This window comes from Dipteris shenzhenensis, chromosome 8, assembly GCF_047967505.1.
Source record: "Dipteris shenzhenensis isolate YYH24624 ecotype China chromosome 8, Dip_SZ_1.0, whole genome shotgun sequence".
Lineage (NCBI taxonomy): Eukaryota > Viridiplantae > Streptophyta > Polypodiopsida > Gleicheniales > Dipteridaceae > Dipteris > Dipteris shenzhenensis.
Window position 1 is genome coordinate 21,887,996 of NC_141603.1, and position 26,125 is coordinate 21,914,120.

Here is a 26,125-nt window from a genome sequence, read left to right on the forward strand (position 1 = left end):
CTGGCTAACAGCCTCTGCCTCTGTGCTCAACCGAGAATACTCTTGCTGCAAGGCGGGCACGCCAAATACATCCCGTAGAACAATCAGCAGTGGGCCTATTCGTTTTCTCTGTCGAATTTAAGACGCTTTGGAGCTTGATGTAAAAAGGTATTCGATGTAGAGTTTGAGATGTGAGCATTTGTTGTCCAGAGTGGTCTCAATTCTCGCTCCTAATGGTCTCAAATCTGGATGATGTTAAAGTACTGACGATTGAGGTGAGGATCCCTGTTAGCTGTGCGAGCTTTTGAGGCTACATGCGTTCCGTAGAGATGGGATGGGACTGTAGTAGAAGATCTAACCGATTGTGGAAGACTGCGGAATTGATTGAATGATATTGTTGGGCAGGCAACGCGATTCTCGGACGGAGGGCTGGCGGTGGCGGTGGCGCATAGTCATGTGGTGGCGGACGGGCATTCCCTGTGGAATTTCATGGTGGCATGGGGGGAGAGTGCGAGGGGGGTGGAGCTGTCGATGGAGCCAGTACACGATAGGAGGAGGCTAGAGGTGAAGAAACCATCAAAGGAGAAGGCAAAGCTGGGCTTGAAGGAGATTTTAGAAAGAGGAGAAGACGTTGGAAACAAGGAGACGGAAGTCACGACGGAGAAGACGACCGGGAACGTAGTGCCGGGAAGAGATAAAAGCAACGGAGAAGACGATCCGTTGGTTCAGGCTCTCTTCCACATCTCCTCGTCCTCCATCCAACACCTCAAACGCCTGGCTGGCTCCCCATCTCGTTCCACTTTCGAGCTTCTCTGCTCCCACTTCTGGCACCATGTCACCCTGGCTCGCCAATCTCCGTCCTCCGAGCCAACCTACATCCTTATCCTTGCCAACTGCCGCTCTCGCCTGTCTCCACCCCTCCCACCTGCCTACTTCGGTAACGTCGTCATGTTCGACTTTGCTCACACGACTGTTGGCACCCTCATCTCTAAGAGAATCGGTGAGATCGCTGCACAGATCCATGCCACCATTGGGCGATGTGAGGAGAGCAACCTACAAGGATTCATGCATTGGCTTGAGGTTCATGACAACCGAATACTGCAGGAGTTCAAGGTGACGGGCAAAATGATGGATGTGGCGAGCTCACCCAAGTTCCCAATGTACCAAGTGGATTTTGGGTGGGGGCGACCAACGGCTATCCGCTCTCCCAAGGTTGAGATCGATGGCGAAATAGTCTTGTTTGGTGGCAACCCTGACCTGGCTCCTGGAGATGTGGAAGTATGCATTTGCTTGACTTCTAGCGCCTTGCAACGTCTTCTTCAAGACCCCCACTTCCTTGCAACATATCCCCATTAGTTGTTTTACTCTTCCTTATTTCCCTACATAGGGTCACTCTCCTTCCCATAGATTTGGTGAGGCCATTTTTTGGCCTGCCTCACTTAGGTAGGAGGTTGTGGTTTTGAGATGGGAAAAATAAAATCATTGTTATTATTTATCCTCTCGCATTTCTAGAGTATTGATGATTTGGGGTCGTCTTGTATGACTTTTGGCCCATTCTCATTTTGCACACTCTTGGGGCCTTAAATTTAATGCTCTCTCTATGCATTTCACTCACTCACAGTCAGGCCTAGATAAATATATCATTCACCTTGTTCCCACAACTTGAAAGCTCTTGGACTACTAAACTTGTGCTTTAATTGATTAAAATGCTTTTAGACCTAATGGACTTTGAGACATGATGATTCTTTAGTTTAGCTACTATACAAGTATCCTAATCTAGTTATCGTATAGAATATGGGCTCACTTGATTCCACTTTGTTCCCAAGAATACACTACTAGGAATAACATGTGCATTTGAGGATAATATTAAAACTCGATTCCTTTTTTTTTTGGGAGAACTTTACAACGTGTAATTTTGTGAATTGAAGATAAGTATGTAGATATTTAAAGAACCCCTAATTTTGTACCCATAGTGTCTTAGGGTCACCTATATTTTGGTACACCCCTCGGTCTTCATTGTACATTTGAAGAAGTTTATGAGCTTCCTATTTTTATCAAACAAGTGGTGGCTGTAATCAAGGGCCTCCATTTTGTTATTCATATAATTGCATTTCAACATGTATCGATTTGTGGATGTGCTTGCATTTAGGAGTGCGTACTATTGATGTGGTCTTTATTTTAATATGGTCTTGTTTTATGTATGATGACAAGGCATGGTGATGTGGCTTTCATTAAGTTGAACACAATGGAATATGGTGGGACCAAGTTACAAGCTAAGGGTGCCTTACCCAATCTTTTGTAAGGGGGAAAACATGTATTTTACACCAAATGTCTATTGCTCACCTCACATCATTAAAAGCTTTTTAGTTTGGTGCCCTCATATTTATATGGACAAGTACTCAGACCCATCTATGACGTGCTTGTTCTCGATTTTATAATGTTACAAGCATGCAATCAAACATTTGATACGGCAATGCTTGTATTTATATTTTATTGTGGCCGAGTAAGTTTGTTTTTAATCTTAATATAATTTCTTTAATCATGAAAATTTTAAAAATTACAAGGTTGCATATTTTATAACTTTTGTTGTGGCTCGTAATCCACCCATAATTATTAAATGGGAGTGCCTACATTTAAAACCATGTAGATGATGGGGTGTCTAAAAACATAGCACTCAGTCTAAGGAAAATTTTATTATTTAAAATCAATGCTTCCCTCTTGGCCTTCCTAGACTACTTAGGTGATCATAGTTGCATGAAATTTTTAGTAATAATACCCATTTGCAATGACATCAAGCAAAAATCGATTGTTAGGGGCTTTTAATCTCTTAGCAACATCCCTCATCCTTTGAGCATAGGAATTAGTAGTAGTATTTTGATTTGTCATCCTTCAAAGAAAAATGAAAAGATGGTATTGAATCCCTAGGTGATAGATGCCATATATTGATACTACCCTTCCCCTCCTTCATTCGAAGGGATTGTATGAAGCCATGTGTTATGCTTTGAGAGATAGGTACCTCTTTGATTTCATGTATTATAGCTTGTGAGATGGTTGGAGCCAACGCTGGTGTTGGATGCTAATAGCCTATGCCATCGAGACACATGGGTGGCCAATACCCTCATTCAAGATGATTTTCTCTTCATGTCATGAATACTGAGTGGCTCCAGGAGACTTTAGAAGAAGAAGAAGAAGAAGAAGAAGAGGAGAAGAAGATGAAGAACATGGTTGTAAGCAACTTTTCCTTCTAATAGTCAATTGTGGCATGACAATTTCGAACACATGAGCTATCAAGGACTCCTAGTGTTTTTAAAAGACTTTCTTCTACACTATGTTGTGTACATAGATCGTGCACTTTGGGCAAACCTCACAATACAACTTTTTCACAAACCAAGGCACCCGTGCCACTGAGCTCCTTGCCTCAATTGCCTCTAGAGCTTGGGCCGCTAACAATACACAATGATCCATATCTTTTCTTCTACAGCTTTCTTTGCAATGTGCCTCTCAGCTGCATTTAGCTTCCTTTCCTCTTCAATTATGTTTAAGTCCTATTCTTAAATCTGTCTTGAATCACATCCAAGCTTTTTAACTTGCTTAGTTCCCTAGTGTTTCTTCGCTCGCATCTTTGAGCTATAATCTAAGATGACTGCTTTCTCTAGTTAATTTGTAATTAGATGCGTAAGATGTTGCTTAGTGCATTCATAATGCAAGAGCAGCTGATTGAAAACCATTTCAACACATAAAGCAAAAGCCACTCAGCTAGAATTTGACTTGTGTATTCCTTCGTTCAGCTTGTCGATGGCCAATACTGTATTGTAGCTTTGAAAAGAAGAGTAAGATCAATTTATTAATTTTAGGTAAAGACCATTCTGATTAATAACATCAGATCTATTCAAACAGTTTACACTGGTGAGGAAAAGAAAATCATATATTTCTATTGGCTCTTTCCCATGGCTTCCACAGGAAGAGCGGGGTATTCTCAGTATGCAGGGTTCCGAGGCTTTTTGTCACCTACAGATATATCGGTGCTATCGTTTGTAGTATAAGTGTAGCTTAGGACCTCGAGTCGTATTTCGGTGAGAGACGTAGGCTTAAGTGTGGTAAGCAAACATAGTGCATGCATGTGTGAAAGGAATGTGCATCATCATGGTTGAGGTAATGAAGGCTTTCACCTTCATTGGGGGTTGCAAGGTTTAGAAGGAGGTTCCAAGGTTTAGAGAGAGGTTCCAGGGTTTATAAGGAGGTTCCAAGGTTTAGAAGGAGGTTCCAGAGTTTAGAAGGAGGTTCCAAGGTTTAGAGAGAGGTTCCAGGGTCTAGAAAGTGGTTCTAGAGTTTAGAAGAGGTTTCAGGGTTAGAAGGAGGATCCAAGGTTTAGGGTAGAGTACATGATGGAGAACTTGTCTACCTCGTAGATCATGGAGAACTTGTCTACCTCGTAGATCATGGAGGTTAAGGGTTGAGGAACTAAGGGTTTAGGCAGAGTATAGGAGTGGGAGAGGAAGAAGGTGTACCAGCATGGGGGGAAGGAGGGAGAGGAGGAGGAGGAGGAGGAGGAGGAGGAGGAGGGAGGAGGAGGAAGAGAAGGGAGGAGGAGAAGGGAGGAGGAGGGAGGAGGAGGAGGAGAGGATGAATTATAAGGTTAGAGGAGAGGGGAGGAGGAGTTGCAAGGTTAGGACATGCTTTTGGACATGGAGTGCAAGGAAGCATGGACACTTGAGACAATTGCTTAGAATACCAAAGTAGAACTCAACACAATGCCCCAAAGAGTGTGGGCTTCATTCCATTATGGGGTATTTATACAAGTTGGAGAGCTTCTCTCTCTGCATGTAGGAATTCTCTCTCTACATGTAGAACTTGCATGTAGGAGTTACATGTTGCATGTAGGAGTTGCATGTAGAACTCGCATGTAGGAGTTGCAAGTAGAACTTGCATGTAGGAGTTGCAAGTAGAACATGCATGTAGGAGTTGCAAGTAGAACTTGCATATAGGACTTGCATGTAGGAGTTGCAAGTAGAACATGCATGTAGGAATCGTGTAAAAATTGCATGTAGGAATCACAAGTAGAACTTGCATGTTGGGGATTCCTAAGAGAGGTTATTCCTAGTCTTATGCAAGTACAAGCAGAGCTTTGCCACTACTCTATACACACAATCTGTACTACCTAAGTTTATGTTGGCGTAGAGACAACATACTCTCGGATCCATTTTATTACCCGTCCTCAGGTTATGGCTTATTGCGAGCATGTAGCTGGGTTGCCATGTCTTTAGACCAGTGGTTGTGGAACTTGTGTCATGCCAATTGATGTTGTTGTAAGGCCTTGGCACCATACAATTTTTGCTCAGTTTTCAGGTAGCCTCTATCCACCATTGATATGTGGTATGCTTCTAAGAAGATCACTCTTTGATAGAGTTGGCTTGTAATTTGAGCATCGACCCGTTCATTGGGATTGAAACTGAGTGGAGGCAAATGGATTGTGGATAGAATTGTGTTGCTTCCCTGAGGCGATGGTTAAGGATGGTGTGAAGGAATATGCCATCCCTATGAAATAGTGTGCCATTGGTGAGGAGAGATTGTACTTCAAGAAATTTTGCATCGACAGGTAGTGTATGATATTTGGCACCTTGTGTTGGGAGTGAGAAAGCCTTTTGAATAACTATACTATCGAGGGTAATGCTGAGTGGGCTCTAATGTACAATGATGGTATCGTACTTGCCAACATGTGCATTGTTGGAGTGGTAAGAATGGAGAAAGTCCCTGATGTATGTGGTCATTGTAGGACTATCATCCAAGGTTTTTAGGCTCTCATGCAAATGGCCTAGACCCCTTTGCTCTAAGTAAGATGTTGCTTCCTCGGAAAGAGCATAAGTTGATGTAGGCGGCCAAACAAGTTCCAATGACTGGGCCCTGTCAATGGTTGTGTAGGCCGGTGGTGACTGGGGTGGCATTTGTTCTTCGTGGTCATGCATTGAATCCACCTTGGAGCTATTGCTTTAGACCACAAATGCCTATGGTCACCGTGGTTGAGAGGATGTAGATGGCTGCAAACTTTGAAGGGGGTCTCGTGGTTGAGGCGGTGGGCTCTTTCTGCACATCCTCTTTAGTGGCGGCATTTTTTCTGAACTTGCATGCATGTGCATGTCGTGTACCATTGATCATTAGATTAGTTGGCATGCAGGTATGACCTTTGTGTGTGTTTGTGAGAGATCTTATTTTTATACATGCTTTGAGAGTGTGGAATGAAAGTGTGTGGCACAATTATTCATGCAATCATCTATGTGTCTAAGCAAAAGCGTGTGAGTGCACGTGACCTAGTAGCTAGGTAGGGACTAAGTATATGCTTTTTTTGTTGTTGGGATTTCATAGGGCAACTAGAACTTAGGCATCACTTCTGAGCCCTATATTAAAATCGATTGATGCTACCATATGTGCAAAGACCTACATATGCAAGTGAGTGCTCGTGATACAATCTAATCCTAACTAAGGAAGACTTGGTTTCCCAAATCTTCATTTTTTAAGGGGATGGCTTGCGCGTTGAAGTAGTAGCACGTTAGTCAGCTCCCGTTTATTGTTGTGTTGAATTGGAGACCATCCAATGTTTCTAGCAGCACATCTACGATGGGATTCATCTTTCTTACTTGGTAGGGTCTTTGACCTAGATACTTCAGTTTCCCCTTATGTACTTTGGCATTGTATAACAGGACCAAGTCACCTTCCTTGATGTCTTTAGCTTTAAGATTTTTGCCAAACCATGCCTTTCTTCTGTGTTTTTCTGTTGTCATGGCATGGTAGGTGACTAGTCTTGTCTCTGTATGCTTCTCCAACTGATAGAGTCTTTCTTTCAAGGATTCATGGTCTCCCATGCATTATTGTATTGCTATGCATAGGCTTGGTATAACAAATTCTAGTGGGACCACATCTTCAATGTTGTACACCAATTGAAAAGGTGTGTTCCTTGTACTGACCTTGAGTGTGGTTTTGTATGCCCATAAGGCTACATTCAATTTCTCTGCCTAATCAAAATGTTGTGGTTCTACTACCTTGGTGAGGATAATGCATAATATTTTGTTGGTGGATTCAGCATGTCCTTTCCCTTGGGGGTAGTAGGGTGTGCTTTCTCTATGGATTACCATAAAGCCAGACAAGAGTTCTTGGATACCTCATTGAACAAATGTGTGCCTCTATCCGACACAATTTCAATTCTCATATAAGAATCTTGTTGTGCATCTGGCATCTGCGTATCTGACTGCTTTAGCTTTAGCCCATTTTGTAAAGTAATTAGTGGCCACAATGATGTAGTGTGCTTGTGTTCCTTTTCTGCTGGATGGATGGGACCCACATAGTAAATTCCCCATTTTTCAAATGGTTTTTGTGCAATAACTATTGTTAGGGGATTAAAGTCTTTGTGTTGTGGTTTAGTAGTCCGTCGGCATACATCACGGCATTTTACATATTCATAGGAATCTGCCCACAGTGTTGGCCACCAGTAGCCTGTGAGGAGGACTTTTCTTGCTGTGGCTTACCCTTGGAAGTGTCCTCTTGCAATGCCTTCATGGACTTCACTCAGGATCGGCAAGATCTCATGAGGCATCACACATTTTCTTAATACCTGGTCCTTGCCCATCTTGTACAGTTGTCTTGCAATGAGTTGATAGGGTGCAGCCTCTAGAATTAGTTTTCTGGCATCTACTGCTTTCATTTCAGGGGGTGGTCTTCCTGCCATTAAGTACCCAATGATATCTCCACACCACTTTGGAATAGCATCTATTTGAAATAGTGTGGCATCTGGCAAGTCGTCTTCTACTCCAGTGGCTTCTTCTCTCGACTTGACACGAGACATGTGATCAACACTATAGTGTTGGCACCCTTGCAAACCACTATTTTGAAGTTGAATTCTTGAAGCAAGAGGAGCCATCTAGTTATTCTTCCTATTGTACACGGACGGTTCACAAGATAAAGAAATGGTCGGTGTAGAAGACAAAATCATTTGCCAGTAGATAGTGCCAAAATTTCTTAACACTATACACCATTGCTAGGGCTTCTCTTTCTATGGTGGTATAGTTGATCTCTACATCATTGAGTTGTCGACTGGTGAAGTAGAATGGGTAGTCTTTCTTATATTCACCAGGTTGACAAAGCACACTTCCAATTGCATACTTGGATCCATCAGTATGAACATGAAAATCAATATCCCAATTGGGAGATATAAGAATGGGTGCTGTGATAAGGTGCCACTTTAAAAGCTCAAAGGCTTGGTCGCACTCTTCTGTCCATAAGAATTCCACTAATAATTTGTAAAGTGGTCTAGCTATCATGGCATACCATAATAGAAATCTTCTATAATAGTTGGCATGTCCAATAAACACCTGTACACCTTTGGAATTTATAGGAGGAGACAATTCCATGATGATTTTGATTTTGTCCATGTCAGTTGCAATCCCATGTTGTGAAGCGATGTGTCCCAAAACAACTCGGTGGGTGACTATGAACTGGCATTTTGTTCGATTTAGGGAGATGCCATACTCCCTGCATTTGATTAGTACTGCTTCAAGACATTTGAAGTGGTCTTTTTTGTTCGAATGGATGCACAAATCATCCAAGAACACCTGTAAAAACTTATTCAGAAATGACTTGAAAGCTGTGAACATGACTCGCTGGAATGTGGCTGGGGCATTACAAAGGCCAAATGGCATGACTCTATATGCAAAAATACCCCATTCTGTAGCAAATGCTATTTTTGATTTGTCTTTAGGAGTAATTTGCACTTGGTTATAGCCACTGAAGCCATCCAAGAAGCTATATATTTCAGAGCCTGCCACCTTTTCCAACACTGTTTCTATTAAGGGTAGGGGATAGTGATCGCTGATTGTGGTGGCATTCACATTCTTTAAGTTTACGCATATTTTGAGCTTCTTGTTGCGTTTAGGCACAATGACGATGGGTGAAACCCAATCAGTGTGCTCTATCTCATAGATGAATCTGGCATCTATGAGTTTTTTCAGCTCATCATAGACCATGGTGCCATACTTAGGATTTGTGCGTTAAGGTCCACATACATTAGGGTGAGCACCTTCCCTTATAGGTATCGTGTGTATTGCCACATCTAGTGAAATTCCTTTCATCTCCTTGTATGACCATGCTAGGCAGTCACGGTATTCCATTAGGAGTGCTTTGAGTTTGGTTTCATCTTCCTGTTGAAGCAACAATATGGCCAAGATTATGATGAGACTTATGCTCCAGTAGCAAAGATGGATTCCATACGGTTCTTGATATCACTAGCGACACTCAGTAAATGGAATGTGTATCAGCTCGATGTCAAGAATGCATTTCTCAATGGTTATCTAGACGAGGAAGTCTACATGCAACAACCAGCCGGTTATGTTGAACCAGGAAAAGAGAACAAGGTTTGCCATCTCAAGAAAAGTCTCTATGGCTTAAAGCAAGCACCCAGAAGTTGGTACAGCAGAATTGACAAGTATTTTGCTGATCTGGGATACATGAAGTCCAATGCAGATCATACTCTCTACTACAAAGTTCACGGGGAAGATATTACTATTGCACTTTTGTTCTCTTATTTCTTACATCCTAGTCCTTCTGAGTAACTTGTATTCTTCTATCCTAGTCCTTCCGCAAACACTCTCAGAGTCTTCTTTCATCCATCCTGATAACCAAGTATTCTTCTATCCTAGTTCTTCCACAAACACTCTCTTCTTTCATCCATCCTAGTGCTTCTCATCAACTTGTATTCTTCTTGTATTCTTCTATCCTAGTCCTTCCGCAAACACTCTCAGAGTCTTCTTTCATCCATCCTGATAACCAAGTATTCTTCTATCCTAGTTCTTCCACAAACACTCTCTTCTTTCATCCATCCTAGTGCTTCTCATCAACTTGTATTCTTCTTGTATTCTTCTATCCTAGTCCTTCCGCAAACACTCTCAGAGTCTTCTTTCATCCATCCTGATAACCAAGTATTCTTCTATCCTAGTTCTTCTGCAGACACTCTCTTCTTTCTTGCATCATAGTCCATCTCCCTTTCTTTATCATCTCCCCACCCATGGATGTCCTTGGCATTGTCGAAGACGTGGAGTTCGGAATTAACAATCTCAAAGAATGGATTGCTGACCAAGGAGCACAGAGAGAGGCCAGAATTCGACAAGGTTCTCCTTTGACACACATGGAGAGAGAGGAATTTGCTGCACAAAGGCACACAGAGAGGGAGGAGACTCTCAAGATAGCAGACAGTGAAAGACTTCTAAGACGTATGATAAAAGCACGACAAGATCTATTAGACTTCTTAAGTAACGTGCGTTATCGCAGCTCTCGTCATGGGCGATTTGATGCGGATGCTGAGAGAACAATAAGAGCCTCTCAGAGAAATTATAAAGAAACAATTTGTGATTGCTTAAACTTCTTCTTCGCATGTAATTATGTTGAGGATACAGCTGTGGAGGCAGTGAAAGATTGGGTTGTTGAGAAGATAAGAGAGACCAATGATGAGATCTTCTAGACTTAGATAAGAGAGACTGTATTAAGGTGTTTTTTGACACCATATGGCTTTGTATTAAGGTGTTTTTTGACACCATATGGCTTTGAGTAATATGATCTACTTCTTGTACAAATGTGATGTTAAGATGATGTTAAGAGAGACTGTATTAAGGTGTTTTTTGACACCATATGGCTTTGAGTAATATGATCTACTTCTTTACAAATGTGATGTGCTCTTTTTGAAATGTACTCTAGTTTTCATAACATGTCACACCATTTTTTCTGATTTGATTTTTTAAAATCTTACTTTTTTGTCTCTTTTAACAATGTGATGTACTCTATTTTTAACATCTCACGTCATTTTTTCTAATTTGATTTTTTAAAATCTTCCTTTTTGACTCAATGTTTTGTTTTATAAGAGCCTCTTTTTTTGAAATGTTTTATCCAAAATTATCTCACAAAATGAATTTGGACAGTGCAAGAGTCCAAAATTAATGAAATAGGTGTTGTTTGGTTCTCTTTCATGAATCATCCATGGCAACATCCATGGCAATAGGCAACCCAGGCCATCCCAATGTGAAGTGGTGTGTAACTTAGAATGCAAAAGACCTTGACATAGAGATGAGAGTTGTTTCTCAACAACCTATAACATGCATATCATCAATAAAGTTCGGTAATAGGGTGAACGCAGATGGTCGCTGGCAAAAGATGGTTGTGTCAAAAGGTAGTTAGGTGCTAATGCAACCAATGAGGAGGAAAAATCCACATTCGAATAATATATTTCTAGCCTATTGGAAAGGCAAGTTCAGATTTCAGAACAATAGATGGTAAGAAAGGTATTAAGGAAATACTAGTCGAGCATGTATATATGCACAATGAACTTGTGCTGCATAATTATTCATATTATCTTCCATGGCATAGGCCCAATTGTGAGTTTTTAACCCTTTCAGTTTTGGAATGCTAGTTTCAAACATTGCTATTTTCTGTGTAAACTAAAACCTCACTAAAACGTGTTTTGGTTTTCAGATCTGTATCCATCATCATATTGAATGGTAGCCCATGGACTGCACTATGGCATTCTGGATGTCTTGCATGGAGCAATAGGAGAATTACAATAACAAGATAGATCTGCAACTCAAATAGGGTAGATAGGTATCTTCTTCTCTGACCATTTTTATGAATTGTTGGACAAAGCAAATACTCACGGTATGTTGAGGGAACAAGATCTTCTACCATGAAATACAATACACTGCGTCCCAATGCCTCCTAATAGTGTGACAAAGGCATATAGGGCTAAGCTATTTGCATAAGTTCAATGATCTATACATCCATGCATTGCTACAAGAATTGTAAAAATCAATGTATGCATGCCAATCACTGTTTTTGATGACTTGTTTAACAAGCATCCAGTCAAGGCATGCAAAACAATGCTCACCTATAGAGCAATCGGAAATGAAGAGAACCTTGACTTCTTGGATGATGGTCGGGATAAATCAATATCTAACAAGGTCTACTATGAGGTGGTGCGAAGTATGGTTACCATTAAGTGTATGATTGCAAGCCATAATTTTATATTTTCTCTTTACTACAAATGCAATATGTTTATTGTGGATAAATTAGTTCCAATGGGCCAAATTCTTAACTCATTTGGCTGTGAAAATGAAGTATTGGACATCAAGGTCTATGAAGATGCAATACTAGTAAGTGTAATCTCAATAAGGCATTGTTGTACACTAGCCCAATCGCACCATGACATTCTTGTGGAGATAGAGGATAGAATTTTGAAGGAATTCTCATTCATTATCAACAACAAAAAGGTACATAGAATATTTACAAATCGGTTCTTTGTTATATTTTAGTTGTTATATTTACATGATTCATTCATTGTCTTCATTTGTTACTAACAAGACATTGCAACAGCTATTGTGTAGGAGGGAGAGCACAATTCAATCCAAAAGCATCGTTCGAGAGATTGTTTATATTACTTCTCAATAACAATGTACATGATTTCTCATGATTTTTGTACATGTATAGTACTTCTCAATGATTTAATGACCAACAGTCACATTGATCTTAGTAATTGTGTACATGTGTAGATATCTACTACGATTCAATTCATATAGGAGATTGATTCTCATTCACAAGCTGCTACTTTTTTGTTTCTTGTTCTAAATGCAACTCCTATTGCTGGCTGCGATGGAGACTTTCAACATCTACTATACCTGGATGCTCCTTAGGAGGACTTTGATGTGCCTGGGGCATGTGATGTGCTTGGGGCATGTGATGCACCTGTGTGATCCTCTATCTTCTCTTCGTGCACTAGCTCCTCCTCCTGTATCGTTTGCTCTCTAACGTCCACTCCAACACCTCATCATCATCTCTTCTTAAGCTTTCTACTTCTGTGCTCTGAACTATTTGAGAAGCATACTAGAAAACTTCTGCTACTTGCCTAGCTCTATACTCTCAACTATTGGGGAAACATACTAGAGAAGCTATGCTACCAGTCTAGCTCTAAAGCTGTATACCATGGATGATTTTTCCCTATTAGTTTTGTTAAGAAGCGAAACTTTTATATTGGTGTCAAAAGTTTGCAAGCCCTGATAAAAATAAAGGTTTGAAAATTTCACCAAGATTTGAAACTTTTATGAGGCTTCACATAACTTATGCATTTCTGCAACCTTGAATTTAGGCAATCTTGTGACAATATTTTGGGCCTGCATTGATTTAAGTTGTTGTACATTAACATGACCAATGTGTTTATGCCAGATATCAATATCTGCAACTACACCCGTCCCATGTGCAAACATTGCTGCACTCAATTCAGGCATGTCTACATCCAATGTAAACATCCTACCCTTCTTCTTTCCTTTTGCTATCAAGCAACTGTTGTTTTTCATATCCTCAACAAAGCATCCATGAGGATTAAATCTGACCTGCAAGCCCTGCTCAACCATTTGACCAATACAAACCAGGTTCTTGGTGATATTCGGGACATGAAATACATCAGACAGGTATTTCTTTTTCCCATCCTGCATAGACAAAGGAATTTTACCAATCTGCACAACAGGATGGGTAGTATCATCACCAGTCTCCACAAATCCTGGTCTTTCCATTTTCCTTGCATCCTGCATCCATTCTACATGACCTGTCATGTGGTTTGATGCACCTGAGTCAACATACCACACATCATTACTTTCTTCTGCACTTGTCACAGAATTGGTCATGTGCTGCACCATAAACAAATGCTCATTTTTGTCATCACCCTGTCTACTAGAGGATGCATAATTGCTTTGCTACAATTTTCCATTCATAATGTCATTCTGCTTTTTGTAGCAGTCTCTAGCCAAATGACCCATTTTACCACAATAGTAGCATTCAACATTGCTATTTGCATTTTGGCCTCTCTGCCATCCACCACAACCTCTTTGGCTCCCCCTGCCTCTAGAGTTACCACGTCCTCCTCCAAAGGACTGGTTTTCTTGAGTTTGCTGCATATTCTGTTTTCTACCATGGCCTCCAGATTGGCCTCCAGATCGGCCTCCTCTACCTTTGCCTCTACCTCTTCCAGCATTTGAGTAGAAGACAGTTTCTTTTGAAGTTCCTCTTGAAGAAGATGCACCACCATTTCTCTACTCTTCAGAAATTAGAGGAGCAAACAACTTCTCAAAATCAAGAAATTTTTCATGGACGGCAATCGATGTCCGAAACTGTGCATAATCCTTTCCTAGACCACATTCAAGGTCACAGAAACTAAATCATCATCTTCCACTGGCGACCCAATGGAAGCAAGTGCATCTGCAATTTTCTTCACCTTCATGTGGTAGTCATTGATGCTCATATTTTCTCTCTGCACATTGTGCAACTCCTACTTGAGCTACATTTTCCTGGCTTGCGTATTTGTGCTGTATATTTTTGCCAAAGTATCCCATGCCTCCTTTGACGTACTTGCCTATTGAATATGCATAATCATAGAATCTGAAATACTGATAGACAACCAGTACATAACTTTTTGGCTCTCTCATGCCATCCTTTAAATGCCTGCATTTCCTATTGATTGGGAACATTAGGAAGAATTGGTTCTTCTTCATTTCCTGTAATGAAATCCCAATAGCCTTTTCTCATAAGGAAATTCGTCATTCTAAACTTCCATGCTTGGAAGTTGTTCTTGTCAAGCTTTTCAGTGACAATCTGTGAAAGAGAATTAGATGCCATTACAGAACACTGCAAAATATGCTATCACTGCCAAAAACACAGCTTCTACCTCATAAGGGCAAATTTGCAAAACTGACAAAAGTGGTATTTGACCAGACAGTCACTTCCTAGTGACGATTTTGCATCAACATGCAATAAGGATGATTCTGTAACTCCCAGTATCTCTGTGCATAGGCATACGATGCAATTTCTGCGGCAACTTTTTACCGACCTACAGAGCAATGGTCGCACAGCAAAAACAAGGCCTTTTTCTCGGTGCTTGCGGAGAACTTCTGCCTCCAAAATGGGCCCCGAAATGGCCTCGATTCAAAAAAATAAAGTCACCAAGGGCTTCGCCCTTGCTTGTAGTATGTATTTCCCTCTTACCACACCGCCAAGGGCATCTTAATATGAGGCAATGCACTCTTGCACTTTCTGACTGTGCTGCCTGCAGAGATTTGCTCCGAAACTCGAAAAAGGAAAGCAACACTGGTCCTCTTACTAGGACACCGCCAACATGGTTTGCTTTCTTGAGCTCCTTACCACAAACTAGGCTCTGATACCATGTGAAGATAGTGGGAGAGAAGGAAGGAGTCTCACTTGCAGCCTTTTCACATACACAATGGGGGAATACACACAAAGGTGGAGGCTAAAAACAGTTTTCCTCTTCTTAGTTGTGAAAGCCAAAAGAACTCTAGTACAAAGAAATAGAAGAACCCTATATGTGGGTCTCAAACCAAACTCAGCTAACTAAGGTGGCATACTAACTGAGCCATGAACTAGAGTACATAAGGATAGCTATCATGAGGCTATCATCCAGCTATTATTCATGGGCAGTGTACCAACCACATCTGCAGCTAACAAGTCGGTGACATAAATGCACAATGGTTACCCTGGCATATCACGAGTGGAGCTCGATATCTCAACATACACTGAATTTCTACTTCTAGTGCAATCTGTAATAATTTTGAGGTAGACTCAATCTCTTCTTCTTGTGTACATTGAGTTTTTACTTCTAGTGCAAACTGTAATAATTTTGGGATAGACTCAATATCTTCTTCTTGTGTACATTGATTTTGTACTTCTCATGCAAACTATAATAATGATAATTTATCCTTTTTTCCCACCAGTTTGGGCAAATTCTTTCTAAAGGAGAGCTAGCATGCACAGAATTACAAAAGAGATGGATTTTCATGAAAATAATAAGAGGAAATGAGCTCATTTGATGTATTCTGATTGTTTTGATACCAAACATGACCATATTTGGACATTTTTAGCAAATGTTGTAAAATCTTTTAAAGCCCAAATTGGCATCTAGAGGACTGCGCCGGCACCCTCCTTTGGATGCCAATTTGGGCTTTAAAAATTTTTTTGATTTCTTGTTTTAGTCAGTCTCTCTCTCTCTCTCTCTCTCTCTCTCTCTCTCTCTCTCTCTCTCTCTCTCTCTCTCTCTCTCTCTCTCTCTCTCTCTCTCTCTCTCTCTCTCTCTCTCTCGATGTGCTAGTTTGGGCTAACAAAAGTTTCACAACTTTTGCTAGGAATGTTCAAACTTAGTCATGAATGGTATCAAAACGATTGGAACACATGTAATGAGCTCATTTCTCTTGTTAGTTTCATGAAATTCCATCTCTTCTCTAGAAGCCCTATTGGGCTAAAACGTTTGCCCAAAATGATGGAAAAAGAAGACAAATTATTAAGGGGGGAGAGAGAGAGAGAGAGAGAGAGAGAGAGTGAGAGAGAGAAGTATTTAAAGTAAAAATTTTAAGCCCGAATTGGCATCTAGAGGAGGGCACTAGTGCCCTCCTATAGATGCCAATTTTGGCTTTAAAAAATTCATAAAATTTGCTAGAAACATACAAAAATAGTCATTTTTGGTATCAAAACGATTAAAATATGTCAAATGAGCTCATTCCACTTGTTAGTTTCATGAAATTTCATCTCTAGGGTGGTTTTTGCATGCCGGATCTCCTTTTGAAGCCCTTTTGGGCTAAAAAATTTTGCCCAAATTGGTGAGACAGAAGACATAGATAGAGATAGAGGGTCTATACGTAGAATGAATATAGAAATGAGAGAGAGAGAGAGAGAGAGAGAGAGAGAGAGAGAGAGTCTCCAAGTGCATGAAATTGGGAAGCTCTAAAAATGAAATATAGGGCTTTTGTGTTTACAGACTACGTACCATACAAGCTTGCTGATAGAGAGAAAGAGAGATAGAGAGAGAGAGAGAGAGAGAGAGAGAGAGAGAGAGAGAGAGAGAGAGAGAGAGAGAGAGAGATGTAATTGAGAAGCTACAAAATGTTGAGATATCAAGCTCTACCCCCGATATATCTCCTGGATGACTATCATTTATGTCACCGCCTATGTTAGTTGTACTCGTGGTGTAGTTAGACTACCACGTATGTTTTTGGTTTGGGTTCACATATGAACCACGTATTCTAGATTTTGACATATAGGGTATTTCCCTCTTCTATTGTATTGTTGTTGTGTGCAAAAGTGAAGAAAGTCTTCACCCTTCAACCTTGTGTCCTCTCTCTTTTGTGTGTTGTGAAGAAAGCTGAACTTGAGTCTCCTATCTCTCTCCCTTATTCTTTACATGGTATCAGAGCCTTGTTCGTGGTAAGGAGCTCAAGAAAGCAAGCCAAGTTTGTGGTGTCCTGGTAAGAGGACCAGTGTAGCTTTCCTATTTCGAGTTTGGGAGCAAATCTCTGCAGGTAGCACAGCCAGAAGCGCAGGAGTGCACTGTTTCAGATTGAGAGGCCGTTTCGGAGCCCGTTTTGAAGGCGGAAGTTCTTCGCAGGCACTCAGAAAAAGGCCCTGTTTTTGCTGTGCGACCACTGTGCGGCTAGTCGGTGGAAAGGTGCCACAGAAATTGCATCGTATGCCTTTGTGCAGAGATATTGGGAGTTGCAGATTCATGCCTATTGCCTGTTGATGCAAAATCGTCACTAGGAAGTGACTGTGTGGTGAAATACCACTTTCGTCAGTGTTGCAGATCTGCCCCTGTGAGGTTTTTTGCAGAAGCTTTGCTATTTGCCCTTGTGAGGCATTTGCTGTGTTTACAGGTTGCTGTTGCAATTCGTGATTTGTAAAATGTCTGAGAATCTGTCTACCATTGTCAGTGAGAAGCTTGACAAGAACAACTTCCAAGCATGGAAGTTCAGGATGACAAACTTCCTTATGGGAAAGGGAGTTTGGGATTACATCAGTGGTGAAACTGCAGAACCAGTTTTGGGTGCTGCTCCCACTCCTGCTGAATTGAAGGCCTTTAAAGAATGGCATGAAAAAGCCAAAAAATGCCTATATTGGCTATCTGTTAGCATTTCAAATTCTATGATTGTGCATATACAGGATGTAGAGACGCCTAAGGAGGCATGGGATACATTGGTGAAGCTGTATAGCACAAATACCAAAGCACGAAAGATGCAGCTAAAGCAGGAGTTGCACAATGTGCAAAGGAAAAATCTGAATATAAATGAGTATTCCTTGAAGGTGAAAGGCCTTGCAGATTCTCTTGCCTCCATTGGAGCACCTGTTGATGATGAGGACTTAGTGTCTATGACCTTGAATGGTCTTGGGAAAGATTATGCACAGTTTCGGACATCCATTGGAGTCCGTGAAACATTTCCTGATTTTCAGGAACTTATTGCTCTCTTGCTGAGTGAAGAGCAAAGGAATGGTGGTTCAGCCACCTCAACTTCTCAAGAGACTGCTTTCTACTCGAATACAGGTAGAGGCAGGGGTAGAGGAAGAGGCCGTGGTTCATGGCAAAGGAACCAGCAAGTAAATAGTAGCACAGAATGCTATTATTGTGGAAAGCCTGGACACAAGGAGAATACATGCTATAAAAAGCAGAATGACATCAAAAGTGGGAAGTTGCAACAAAGCAACTATGCATCATCAAGTGGGCATGGTGACGATAGAAATGAGCACCTTTTTGTGATGCAGCATATGCTTTAAGGTATTTGGTTGCATAGCTTATGTTCATGTTCCTGATGAGAAGAGAACAAAGCTGGATCCAAAGGCAGAAAAATGCATCTTTATTGGATATGCTCTATACTGTAGACTTGTTGATGAGGATCAATATGAGAGAGAGAGAGAGAGAGAGAGAGAGAGAGATGCCGCAAAGAGAGAGAATAGAGAGAGATGTCCTACGTGGAATAGGTGGAACAAAACATGTTGGTTGCCAAAAAAAACTCGCTCCTAAACTCGCTCAAAAAACTCGCTTCTTGCCCTTCCCCCGTCTGGCTTTCGGAGTGAGCTACTCTGACACCGACTGTTTTGGGGCTTGGGGAGCCTTAAACAAGATTCTTTTACCTCCTTGGAGAGCACCAACATACGTGCCTTGCATCAGGTCCTGCATGGGTCTCCTCATCGACGTCTGCTACATAGTGCTTTGTCGAGCTGGTCCATTGGGTTGACGAGGTAGTTTGGGTATCGTAAAGGACACTACTTTGGCATATTCTATTCTTCTTGTTTCTTAGAGGAGCGAAGGAAATATTTTAGGGGAGGCCCTAAACTCTTTAAGTAGTCTTCTTAGCACCTTAGATCCTTCAGTACTTTGCATGTCCCAGGTATGGGGCCTGTGACATCCAATGCATCATTCTTGCTTCGTACTATATCCTACATGATAGAATCTAATTTTTTGTTATCTTCATGATAATGATTCAATATGGGGGCCTCAAGGTCTCAAGAGAGGTGGGGGCTGTCCCTAGCTAAAGGTGACACAACCCTATCTCCACCACCATCGTTGGTGGAAGCCATTTTCAAACACTTTCTCTCAAGATGTTTATTGAAGTTCTAGTTCTCTCCCCTTAGTTGATGTTTTAATAATATAACATGGTTGGAGTCATATAAGGCAATAAACATCTGTGCAAGAGATCATATTGCAAATATTTTTTAAAGTAAATAATGGCATCCAATGATTCCCTTTTAGTTGCACAATGAATCTAAACCCTACACCTAAACCTAGATATATTTTTGTAACTTGTCAACAATACTTTTCACCACAAAAGGAATTTGGATTTAAAAAAACCACAAAGTGCAAGTATACTTTCTTACATTTAATTTATTCAATGCTTGCTAATGATGCAAAATGTCATCCTACACTTTTATAGACATTTTTTATATAATTAAATTAGACAATAAACTCTTGGAAATCATTTCTTTGGCTAACTACTCCTCTGACTTTCTTACTCTAATACCCCTCTAATATTAGGCACTGATCTTGTGAATCCATTATATTCAAGCCCACAATAATATATTTTTTCTTGAAATTGATCTCCATAGGGAGGCTTACCTCTACAATACATGATTCTAGGCTCCCATCATGAGTTTGAAGCACATCAATGTCTCGTATGGCACACAATTGATTTTTTTTTTTGTTCTAAACTAGTTATAGGGATAATATGCTTGTTGCATATCATAGCATTCCACAAATTTGGGTTGTGCATACAAAGTATCAAACAAAGTGATTTAATCTAGCCCTTGCAATCCTTTTCAATGCTAAAATTGAAGTAGGATTTGTTGTAGACTAGTTTTATGGATGGTATGCTTGTTGCATGCCATCCATCCCACTCATTTTAAATTGATGATAGTGAGATAATATATTTCTATTAAAGTAGAAAGGCAACTTAATCCTCGACATTGAAGCTATCTCACTAGGGACAAAAAAACATGATCATATACTTACTCTTTCCCTCCTTTCCTCCTCCCCTCTTCCTAAATTTCATAATCATCCTCCCACATCTAGGGCAAAATGACAAGCCATGATGAAAACATACAGATCCTCCACCTTATGTGATGCCACACACAATGGAGGAGTTAGCATCCCTCATGTTTTTTCAACTTCTCAGTGTCATGTGGCTATACAAAGAGTGTTATAGCCACATGACACTGAAAATTTGACAAAACACCAAGGACATATTGTCTACCATTGTTGTTGGTTGTTTTGCTATTATCTATCTCTGATTGTGTTGATGCATGTGTTCCATGGTTGGCTATTTCTTTATTATGGGCATAGCTTGAGGTTGGTTGTTTTGTCTTGCACTTAGATTTCTTGCTTATTGGTTGCATCTATTTTGTTTTTTCTAGTGATATCTAGATCATGATTAGCCATCTTGTCTGCCCCATAAGTATACCTATGTATTACTTCCAACATTTAAAAAACTGTGTATAGAAACTGGAGTCTCAACTCAAGCCTTGGGATAAGGAATGGAGAGAATGTAAGGAAGTTGAGAGGTGCATACCATTAAGATATGGAGATAGACTATGTGGGATGGCATCCCTCCAAACATAGAGACAACTAGTGATCCAGCTCATGGGACTATACTATAAAGTACCATACCTCTATTTTTCATACATGCAACCGTGTCTCTGACCTACAGAAACTTCGACACCAAGTGAACTCATTGAGAGACCTCAATACAGAAGTTCACTTCCCTCCTCTCAGAAGATTCGTAGATGATGTCAAAGACCACAGAGAGCAACCAACACGAGGAAGTGTGGGAATTGATGGTGGCCGAATAGGCTCACCCAGAGATGATGGCAAAAAGATACAAAAAACCTCTTATGTGGGAATTCTTCAAGAATTTAAAGATGGCCTCTTCAACCCTCCCTTTGCACAAAACAATACTAGCTCTACCTAGTCCAAGAAAAGGAGTGAGGGAGATATCACTAGCACAGAGGCGGCTGGCAAGAGGCCATAGAACCAGAGAGAAGAGTTCCCCGCTCGGTCCAAATGATAGGAACCTAGCAAATTGAGGACATAAGGAAAGGATTCAAAGCTAGAAAGAAGCGGATGGTACACCAACCCCACCCCCCTCCTCTAATGACTGAAGGAGAAGCCATGCCTCAACAACAACAAATGCAAACCCCAGATCAAAGAGAGGCCAGCAGTCCCCAAACAATAAATGCGAAGAAACCTCAGCCACCAAGCCCACAAGAGGTGATGAACCACTTGACATTTCATGTCCACTTTAGCAGGAGGATAGAGAATGTGTAGATGAGATGGAATCATATTCTAAAAGTAAGGTTGTTGCTTTCTTAGATGAAGAAATATTTGAGCAATCCATAAACTAGCTTTCTACACATGCTCTAATAGGTTTCCTACCAAGATCTAGAATCTAGCTGCTTTTCTAGAGAATTAGATAAGGACCAACTAGATAAGGAAGGGTCTCATTGTTACTAGTGTTAGATTTATAAGGAAAGGGTTCTATCTTTTTCTTTTTGAGAGAGAAGACATGGCTTTCAAAGCCTTGCACCATATCTTATGGAAAATTAAACAGCAGCCACTATATCTTATATATTGGACTCAGAACTTTAATCCTGATAGACCTAGGTCTACTGTCATCCCTGTGTGGGTTGAGTTACCTCTTCCCTTCTCTCAAGTCAAGCAAGCTGCAAACCTTTATAGTTGGAGTCTAGGCTAGGTCATTGGTGGAGAGAAAGAGTAGTTTAATCACCCCAGACGACATCCTCAAGTATGTGCCAAACTTGATGTGGTTGAAGAGCTACCAAATACCCTAGTTATTGTGTCAATAGAAATGCTAGTATCTACAGGGAACAACCTCTAGTTTACAAAAACCTACCCAACTCTTTCTTCCTCTATTGTTTTTCTCATAACTAGGTCCACCTCAAAGAGTAACAATATTGCGGTTGCTCTACAAGAACTCCTCCTCTTCATCATGATTATCATGTTGACTCCTCAACCACTTGTGGGATGCATGTGTGAATTGGCCTCTTGGCCTTTACAGACAGCTTCACTTTTTTCTTACCTTACCGGATCATGATCCGATCATAATGCTAGCCTTCTTTCACACATGCTTGCCATAGCCACAGCCTATCGAGTAATATTAGTAGCAGGTAAACATTTTTTATGTCTTCCATCCAAAGAACAACAATGGCAACCACAAACGTTAGGTTTGCCACCAAAAACAAAACACTATAAAGGAGGCCCATCAGTTGTACACATCATTGATATGACATCCTAATAGCAAACAACGCTGGCTCCCATCCAAAGAATCCAAGATGCTGGCAAGGTTGAGATATGGTTCCATGAGCACATAATTAGAGGCTAAGGTATGGTATAGGAATGTATTAAAGTAACCATACTAGGATGTGGACTACATGATGTGGAGATGTGGATCAAGGATATCCACAAGGAGAGATGTGGATCAGAGGATCCCACAAGTGTTGACTATTCTAAGGGCTCTCTCTATATAAGAAGCCTATTATGTATTGTTGATGATATGCATTGAAATAGATTGAGTCTTGCCTACTTTATGTCTTATTCATGGTGCTTCAACCCTCCTTGATCATCTTGCTCTTCATGTATCTAGATTAGTAGTGCTTGATCCCTCACTTTAACATGGTATGAGAGCATGGTTGCACCTTCCATTGAGGTGCCATCCTTCTTGTGAGAGATTGAGAGAGTGAGAGAGTGAGAGATCTTGTGAGATTTCATTCCTTTGTGAGAAAGCTTGAGGATGTCTTCTCTCATTCTATTATGAGAGATTTTTACTCATCTCATTGAGACAAATTCCGTCCACTCCTTTGTGAAATATTTATGTCCATCTTGTGTGAGAGAAAGTTCTTTGAGTATTAGAGTTTCTTTTTGTAGTGACTAGATATGAGAAGCACTCGGTCGACTCTTACAACCTAGACACAAGCATCAAAATGAGACTCCTTCTCCCTTGGCCAATCCAACATTGCTTCATCGGTGACCTCTTCTACAAGACCTACACCAACAAGTTTCTAGAAGCGAGGAGGGTTCCTAAGTCAAGGAGTCTAAACAAGCAGCACTGTCTATAGTAGCAACAGGCAACTCACTATGCCCAACAAGTACCTTCATCAATGAGCAACAAGCCAGCGAATCTTGCTACAAGTGGTGGCCCTATGGCATACCAGCGACTCTACAACAGACCAAGAGCAGATGACTAATCAAATGAGCAATAGCGAGCACACATGAACAACTTTTGTCGACTCTCTCAACAGTGACCACAGTCGATGCCCACTCAAGCCGATCAACAGTAGGCTCTCCAACTGCGCTCAGCTCCTCAGTAGTGCCTCTAACAAGATGATGCCAATAGGTGCTCCACTGCCATCTACAATAGCTGCACCAACCAAACGGACCTCCAGCATCCTGCAAGCTCTACTAGCTCCACCGAGAGCTGCCATCCTCCTCTACCCTTGACTCAAAACTCCCTCCAATCGACAAATGAGCTCCTACTTCAGTAATGCCCAGCCTTTATGCCTCAAACAACGGTTTCGATGCTCATCGGCTTGTTAGAATTACCCAAAAGAGGGTACGCACAGCAAAAGACTTATAGTAATGCCCAAGAGCTCACACAGTGTGCGTGAGGGGTGTGGAATCACAAACTTCTTTACTTAATGTGCATCCATAGATGTGTAGACTCATCAATAGACAATGAACCAGCTAGATAGAGAAACCACCAAAATATATTTCCATCCAAAACTATGGACACAATACAAAAGATATAGATCCAGAGTCCCACCAATGGTGTGGTCCTCTGATCTTACCACAAGGTCCTTCTCCTATCAGCCAGTTATCTCTAGACTCGAGTCCGCATGCTCCACCTCGAGCATCTGTAGACTTTCTATCCAAAGATCTCAACACCTTGCTGTCCTAGTAGATAGCCTAGGCTTAGCCCCAAGTGAGCTTAGTCTACAGCAACTCTGGCTCTGCTTTGCCGCCTAAATGCAGGCCCAAAGATTAGGCTTCTATTGGTCCTGCTGCTCCTCTATTTGCTGATTTGCTGGGTAATAAATGCCCTATCAAAGGGCTCCTTTTATAGGCCACAAAGGGGCTCAAAACTAACTGACTTGAAGGGGCTTCCTGGCCAACTTTGTCTATCCATCAACCAATCCCACAGCTCCCCATTTATAGGGCTGTGGGCTACCCTTTTGGGGCTATGTGCTGGCTGACTTTGATTGGCCAGCCGACCAACCTGCTAGCCCTATATAAAGGGTAGGGTACTGCCTTATTTGCTTATGCAGGGGGCATTCCACTGGCCAACCCATAACCAGGCCTATCTAGCTGGCTATACCCAGTCCAATTAGCCTATTTACACAAGCCAACCTTGCTCCTACACACCTGCCTTCATTGCCCCATATCTAGAGCATGTTGCAGGCCATGTGCCTGTCCACAAACCTCACTCAATAGCTCCCCATGTAGGCTTCTATACCTCGGGATACCTTGCCAACCATGAATGCTCTAGATCTGTCCTAGATCCACACATCCAGGTAATCTCTCTTTGGGCACATCCTGCCCTAGGTCTCCCTCCCCCACGCTCTCCTCATTTGGGGGCTTATAGATGGGGAGGTGACCTTTCCAGCACCCCCTCTCACTGACACATCCAAGCCCAGTGCCAACACATCGATGAAGATGCTTTAGTAACTCCCTGGTCGTAGTCCTCTCGAACTTTTTGATGTTGAAATCTTTTCTTGGCTTTTCATCTAGTGACTCCTGCTCCACCAGGTCCGGTTCTGCTTCCGCACACCATCGTGGTACATAAGTCCATCTTTGGTAGCACCTCCTGGCACCACCTCCTTCAGTCACATTCCTGCCTTCAAACTCGAGCAATCCAGCCATCACGATCTTCCAATTGTCCCCCTCATAATGAGTGAACAACCTGGAGTCTTCCAGGCACCATGCTCTGAGGGTATGTTTCAACTCGTCCTTTTGGCAAGGTCTGCAACAAAAGTACATCTCCAGATAACCTAGACCGTGAACTTCAAATGCACCTGCCTGAACCTGAGTTTCCCTCCTTCTCACAAGGGCACAATCCTCTAGTCGTGGAAGTCGATTCCCAAGAGCTACTGAATCAGGGTCGTCCTTCAGCAAGGTCCCTGCCTTCAGGCTCCCACACCTGTGAGTCTCCTACTTGGGCTCTAATACCATGTTAGAAATTACTCAATAGAGTGTATGCATAGTGGAAGACTTATAGTAATGCGCAAGAGCTCACACAGTGTGCGTGAGGGGTGTGGAATCACAAACTTCTTTACTTAATGTGCATCACATAGATGTGCAGACTCATCAATAGACAATGAACTAGCCAGATAGAGAAACCACCAAAATATATTTTCGTCCAAAACTATGGACATAATACAAAAGATATAGATCCAGAGTCCCACCAATGGTGTGGTCCTCTGATCTTACCACAAGGTCCTTCTCATTTCAACCAGTTATCTCTAGACTCTTCGAGCCCGAGACTCGAGCCCGCGTGCTCCACCTGGAGTGTTTGTAGACTTTCCATCCAAAGATCTCAGCACCTTGTTGTCCTAGTAGACAGCCTAGGCTTAGCCCCAAGGGAGCTGTGTCTGCAGCAACTCTAGCCCTGCTTTGCCTTCTAGATGTAGGCCCAAATATCAGGCTTTTGCCACTCCTATTGCTGCTCTGTTTGCTGACTTGCTGGATAATAAATGCCCTATCAAAGGACTCCTTTTATAGGCCCCAAAGGGG

At 41.5% G+C, this 26,125-nt stretch overlaps 1 protein-coding gene across 2 annotated transcripts in view; it reads left to right on the forward strand.

The window, feature by feature from the left end:
• The window catches only part of LOC147899277 (rosmarinate synthase-like), a 51,490-nt gene that overhangs the window by 847 nt on the left and 24,518 nt on the right, over positions 1-26,125 (forward strand). Inside the window, exon 2 of one of the 2 annotated variants that reach the window (XM_087378642.1) lies at positions 385-1,191. In XM_087378642.1, coding sequence (XP_087234768.1) covers positions 385-1,191 — 807 coding nt within the window. Of the gene's footprint in view, positions 1-384; positions 1,359-26,125 lie in introns of those variants that run through there. The other variant, XM_087378641.1, reaches the window with a different exon arrangement.